Below are 6,324 nucleotides of genomic sequence, written 5' to 3'. Positions count from 1 at the left end.
TTTCATAGCTGATGTTTCCAGATGTTTGAGTGTTTACTGTCCATCAAAAACTGTAACAACAAGCAACTGTTTGAATTTAAGCTGCAGCTTATAGTCTTCAAGAATCGTAATACATCATAAATTTTATTAACAGTTACTGAGTAGTTACCTTTGGATTAAAAAAAAAAAATGGCCACTCAAATCTCTCGTAGCTTAAGAGCAGAGTCGTGTTGATAAGATTTTTCAGTTCCTTTCATTGTTCTGCCTTTCTCAGATGCACTGACTGTTATTTTTCATTTTTAAATCCTGGCTGTACAGAAGCAGCTGTTTCATAAGTTACATCACGGTCAGGGAAACTTTGATGGTTCCCAGTTTGTTCACATTGTGGGACTTACTGGTACATTTTAATTCTTAGTAAAATTTAGTGGCTTGTAGTGAAATTGTATACTGGAGAAGATTCTGCTTTTATAGGTAATGTTATCCCAGCAATTGGAAAGACTAGCAAACATGCTATCAGAGAACACTGACAAATCTGTCACAGTGTAAAACCGAGTCCAGCTGACAAGATTTAGTCAGTTCATTTGGTTGTTTCAATAGTTCAGCGACCAGTTTTCACATGTCTGTCATCGATATTTTCTATTAGTGTCTTCTGACATTTTATAATTCCCAGTTAAATGACTGAGTGTCCATGTCTGGGAATGTTAAATGTTTTAGTGTTTTTTGTTGGGGGTTTTTTGACAAAAAGAAAACTGTTTTGGACTAATACTGAGGTGGCGTATTTGAAAAAAACAATTCTCTGATCTTTAATATTCTGGGAAGCATGGACTTATTTTCAACGCCAAATGAAATACTGCAGTTGAACCTCATGATTTTCCTCATGACCACCTTTGTTGGTGTCAGATTGTTAATTTGTCTCTTAATCATTCATCACTGTACATAAATAAAAAAGGATTCAATTTCTCATTTAAAATATTAGCCTATAGTTCATTTGACTTAAAACTTTTGGTATAATCAAGAACATTGAGTTAACACAATGTTCAAGATTATTAAAAACATGCCATGCACATTTAATTTCATGTTAATTTTGTTTTAAATGAATCTACGCAACCATAAGTCAGTCATAACTCAGTGTGAAGTGTTTGGTTTGGTTGGGAGTTTTTATGGGGCATGCAGACATTAACAGGCAAATGAAACATCAGAGGTCTGCAGCTGCTACCAGTCCTTATGTTGCTGATCAAAGAGCTGATAAACCAGAAAACTTCTGGTCTAAGGTCTAAATATCAGTCACTGCTAAGATTATTCAATTCAAAGAGATGGCCTACTGTCTGACCAGAGGTCAGGGGGTCTGAGGTTACAGTTTAGGATATCTAAGAGGTGGGTGGTCAGAGGTGAGGGGTCAAGTGGAACCATCCAGCAGCTGTCGGAGTGCCCTCTCAATGTTGATCCGGTGTCCCAGCCTGGTGACTCCCAGCTCCACGTAGTCCTCTTTGGTGAGGGCAGGGAGATGGGAGCCTTCAATCTCGTGGTCCTGGAAGCGCTGGCGGTGTTCGGCCAGACCCACGCTCTCCAGCCAGTCACCCACATCGTATTTATTCCACAAGTTGAGGGGCCGCTGCCTCCATGGTCGTAGGGACAACAAGGGCCCACTGAGGACCGGGGAGGGGCAGGGCGAGGCATGGGGTGAAGGGGAAGGGGAACGGGATCTGGTTCGTGCACTGGCGCTTCGCATCACAAACCGAACCTCCTTTGGTTCTGAGGGGAGGCTGAGACTGGAGGACTTTAGGATGGTTAGACCGCGACCTGAGCTCAGATCTGGCCTTTCAGAGCAGGGGGCGGTAGTGGAGGGGAGTCCCACTGACCTATCAGAGGGCGAGGGAGAAGGAGAAGGGCTCCGGCGAGTGACAGGGTAGCGACTTCCAGGTCGGACTGTATAGGAGGCGCCATATCCTCTCTGGGAGATGGTGTGAAGTTCACCGAGACTGGAGAACAACCTGCAACACAGCAAATAGAATGTTTAGTTATGAGTTAAACACAGTGTAAATGATCCTTTGTTAAGCTTTATAATCATTAGTTACAACTTCCTGTCAAGTATTGTATTCTTATGTGAAAGTTGTGGCAGATAAATTGTACATTATTCTTTTCAAATTTTGAAACAGTTGTTGAAGAGAACACCCTGCATTTTGACTGTCTAGATAAGAACCTTTGGTTCTGCAGGACTTTGGAAAACTACTTCAGGCTTCTTTCTGTTGAAAAACTGGGGCTAACGCTGGGCAAGCAATTTCATATCTTTGCTAATACTGATCATGTTGTACAGTCATGAAAATTCATGTGTAGCATTGTTTCACTGGAAGTTAAACCGTCAGATCACACCGATAAACCATTTTAACATAACTTGGTTTGGTTGTTTACATTTCTGTACAGAATATATGAAGATGGCTGTGTTTCTTGTGCTACCCACAAGAAACACAGAGATTAGGGTAAGATAAAATGTCCAATTTGATGCCTTGTCAAAGGCCAACATCCTATCATGTTTCGTGGAGTACCTCAAGGCTCTGGTCTAGGTCCTTTTTATTTTGCTAAGTACCTTAGAGTTATGTCTTAAGCTAGGCTATCTCCTTCTTCTTAGTATGTAATCTGTCTTAGATCAAAGTACATTAAAATACTGTTCAAAGTACTCCTTAGTGTCTGCCTGTCTCTGTCCTAGCCCCACTCTTAGTTTTGGTGTATATTAGGTTTAGTCCTAGCTCCTCTTCTATTTTTGTGATTTGAAAATGATAACAGAAGCTATTCCCCCCAAAAACTTCCTGTACAACTTCAAGATATAAACAAATACAAGGCTTGACAGGGCTGTTGTGCTCTGTTATAGTTGCTGAGCACTAAAAAGATTATTCCTTTCAGGTGATGTGGTTATCAAAGATTTCCCTACTTTAGTTCAAAAGACAGATGGGAGAGTAATTTGAGATATTTAGTAGTTAGTCAAGGGTGGTGCATGTTAGTCAGCTGTTAGCTGATGAAAGCCATCTCTTGGTAATAACAAGAAATGTTTACCAGAGATTAAAACCTACGATTTACTCTCCCCACTGTCCACACATCTGGAACAATACAAATAACAGACTGTTACAAAACATCTACTCAAGCAAACACACTGCATGACTGCCAGATCAACAGCACACCACACCAGTATTTACAATATTTGATGTACCTGGCACCTCCTACTGGTGACCTTCGACCTGGATCGAGGGGGCTTGGCTCCTCCCCCAGAGAGTGGCTATCTTTGTTGAGCAGCTGTAGCCGATTGGCTAGATCCAGTCCAGACCCCGCTCTGCCGCTTAGCTCTAGTGCAGAAGCTGACCGGCTTGTTAGATCCACAGCTGAGCCGGATCCCTGGCCTCCCAAGGCTGCTGGACGCCCCCCCCCTTCCTCTGGACTGAGGCCCCGTCGATCTTGATCCCCACCCCCCCACAACTTAGACCTCCTTTGAAACAAATAGCGTGGCTGTCGGCCTCCGCCACTGGTGGGAGAGGAGCAAAGTGGGGAGGAGGGGGAGGATGATGATGCAGCAGATGGGAGGAGCTCACTGTCTGACGACTGCTTTAATAGGGGGTCCCGGAGTGCAGAACGTCCTCGACCGATAGGTGAACGAAGGCGAGGCTTCAAACCTGATGGGGAAACGGCGGCGGATGAAGGAGATGGGTGAGTAGCGGGTGGGGAAGATGGGGAAGATGGAGCAGGAGGAGAAGCCAGGGTGATGGAGGGTGGAAGGGAGCTTGGGGAAGACGAGCTGTCATGAAGCCTTTCATCACCTCCTTCCTCCTCATCTCCTCGTCTACCCAAAGATTCAGGACCACTCTCTCCTCCCCCTCCCTCTCCACCTCGTCGTGGCAACAAGGTGAGAGAGGATGGGGGAGGAGCAGCAGGAGGGCTGCTAAAGCCAGGAGGGGGAGTCACCAGACCAATTCTACGCAGCTCCTCCCTAGTTTCCTCATCGCTGGATGATAACAAGGCAGGTGGGAGTGTCACTGTGTAAGCCCCTCCCTCCTCCTCTGAACTGCCAACTGTGAGGCTTCTACGTCTATCAATCAGAGGAGAATGAGCCTCATTGGCCAGTGGTGGCAAAGGGGAGGGTCTCCAGCGCTCAGGGGAGGGTGCGGCAGGTGATGTCACTCCTCCCTCTGTTTCTGGGCGCTCAACTTGTCCATCTGGGAAAAGGGGTGGGGTTATGCGTTTATGCCTTAACTCAGGACTCGTTTGGGGAGTGGTGCGTTTGGTCCGCTGCTCAGGGCTTGTCTGAGGAGTGGTGCGCTTGGATCGTGGCTCAGGACTGCTTTGTGGGGTGGTGATGGGCGTTCGCTTGTGTCTGCCCTCAGGACTGGCAGCCGGGGTGGGGATTGGTGTGGTGGAGCCAGAAGCGTGTTTAGTTCGAGGCTCAGGGCTCGGTGTGCGGGCGGTGAGCGCTCGTTCTCTTGCAGCAAGTGCCAGGGCGAGTGGAGAGGACGGGTCTGAAGACAAACAACACAAGTGAGAATAAAAATCCATCCAGACAAAAACTTGAATTCCAAGGTTCAGTATATTGTCAAGGTCTAGGATCTTACCTAGGTTGTGTTTTGTTTTGCAATATCTCTTAATATTCTATCTTATGTTTTCTGAAGTCGCTAGCTCTGTCCCGGGTCCTGTTATATTCTGTAAAGTGGTTTTCTTTTGAGTTGCCTTCTACTATGCACAGTACACAAAGGCCCTGTCTGCCCTCAGTCTTAATGCCTTTACTTTGTCTGGCCATTTCATGTTTTGTTGAGAGCCTCAACCCTGTGTTCTAGGTTGTGTTTTATTTTGTAAAGTGTTCTTCTACTACGTGGAGAACATTAAGATCTTGTCTGATACCTTCTTCAGCCTTAACACTTTTTCTGGCCTGGGTTGTTCCCCACTAGTGTTTTGCGGAATACCTCCTTAGTTTTAAAATCTCTATTTTTTATTTATTTTCTTCACCGGTACCGCAAGGTTTTACCTGTATACCCCTTTTGATCTGTCAAGCACTTCAAGGCTCTACTATTCTTTTCTATTCTAAGCTTGAATTGAATAAAACTAACTTTTCCAGAGGTGATTATTGTTATTAACCCATACAAAATGTGGCAGCCTGATTCTCATTGAGAACATTCATTAACTCTGTGCTGTCAGACAGACCTAGAGGTTTCCCTGTCAGTGGGTGGAGGAAGGTATGAGGCGTCGGTGAAGGTGACAGGACCGGAGCTGGAGGGGGAAGCTCGCCGAGGTCATCCATCGAGTGGCTCTGCGTCAGAAGAGGCGGTGCCTGATTTTCGGACCCCGCTCCCTCCACTGACAAGAAGAGAGACGACCGGCGACCCTGAACTCGAGCACGCTCTGAAAGAACCTGCTGCTGGTACAGCTCAGCCCTGCTGGGGCTGCTGGGTCCACCTCCTTCTTTGGATGAATCGTGATCTTTGATCCCAAGACCTGGAAAATGTAAATATTAGGAGTCTATTTTTCTTTTGTTTTGGTGTCTCAGCCTAATTTTATTTTAAATATATTTAAAAAATAAGCAAACACGAGTCATGGTTCTCTGAACAACATATCCAATCATGCACTTAGGGTTGAGACAAACATGCCACAGACATCAGACAGAAAAATGCTAACCCTGCTCTTCAACAGGAAGTTGTTTCAGTAATGGTGACTTCCTCCTCTGGGGTTTGGTAGGCGGAGCCTGTTGTCCCACATTAGCATAGGGGTTTTCTATTGCTCTTCCCCGACGTCGCGACAGAGGTGAGTGGCCAAGGGCGGGGCTAGTGCTGTGCAGAGATAGCGTAGATGTGTGTGTCGCGGTGTGAAGCGTGTGTGTGGCGGTGTGTGTGGCGGTGTGAAGTGTGTGAGTAGCAGGGGCACCGTGAGCATCAGGCTGCAGTGGTGGAGGCGTGTCCTGCAGGATGATCATGGACCTTGCTTTCCTCTGCCGCTCGGCGTGGGTGTGGCTCCTCGTTGGTGAATCTGAAAGCTCCTGAAGCCTTGGCTCTGCCCCTGGCTTGAAACTAGAGCGGGTCAGTCCATCTCCTCGTGCTGGAGGAGGAGGAGGGAGAAAAGAGGGAGGAGGGCCAGAGTCGAGTATGAAGAGCGAGGAGGTAGAGGATGCAGAGGGTGGAGGAGGCGGTGCTGTCTGAGGAGGAGGAGGGATGAAGCTGTCTGTCAGCGAAGAGCTCCGTGGAAACCGACTTTCATTGATCAGAGCTGTGATTCTGTCGTCGTCCGGTGTGCCTGTTGTAGTAACAATGAGATGTCAAAATAAATCGACCACACCGATTGGTCTTACGAAGAGATCTTATGTCTGCATTGGATCAA

The 6,324-nt window shown here is 46.5% G+C and overlaps 1 protein-coding gene and 1 long non-coding RNA gene across 3 annotated transcripts in view; one reads left to right on the top strand and one right to left on the bottom strand.

Moving 5' to 3' along the window:
* Positions 1–1,122: 1,122 nt before the first annotated feature.
* The window catches only part of shank3b (SH3 and multiple ankyrin repeat domains 3b), a 48,787-nt gene continuing 43,585 nt past the window's right edge, over positions 1,123–6,324 (bottom strand). The window contains exons 22-26 of one of the 2 annotated variants that reach the window (XM_080292063.1): positions 5,629–6,240; positions 5,158–5,448; positions 3,182–4,478; positions 3,028–3,071; positions 1,838–1,970 (exon numbers count right to left, since the gene is read on the bottom strand). In XM_080292063.1, the coding sequence (XP_080148189.1) occupies positions 3,041–3,071; positions 3,182–4,478; positions 5,158–5,448; positions 5,629–6,240 (2,231 nt within the window). In that variant the 3' untranslated portion in view covers positions 1,838–1,970; positions 3,028–3,040. Of the gene's footprint in view, positions 1,971–3,027; positions 3,072–3,181; positions 4,479–5,157; positions 5,449–5,628; positions 6,241–6,324 lie in introns of both variants that reach the window. The other variant, XM_080292062.1, reaches the window with a different exon arrangement.
* Positions 4,358–5,538, top strand: LOC145421581 (uncharacterized). The gene is made up of 2 exons (XR_013902968.1): positions 4,358–4,497; positions 5,152–5,538. It is a non-coding gene; the product is annotated as an uncharacterized LOC145421581 (long non-coding RNA).

This window comes from Astatotilapia calliptera, chromosome 17 (genome assembly GCF_964374335.1).
Source record: "Astatotilapia calliptera chromosome 17, fAstCal68.1, whole genome shotgun sequence".
In the NCBI taxonomy this organism is placed as follows: Eukaryota; Metazoa; Chordata; class Actinopteri; order Cichliformes; family Cichlidae; genus Astatotilapia; species Astatotilapia calliptera.
The sequence above is the reverse complement of the archived record's forward strand: the minus strand, read 5'-3'. Positions and strand labels throughout refer to the sequence as shown.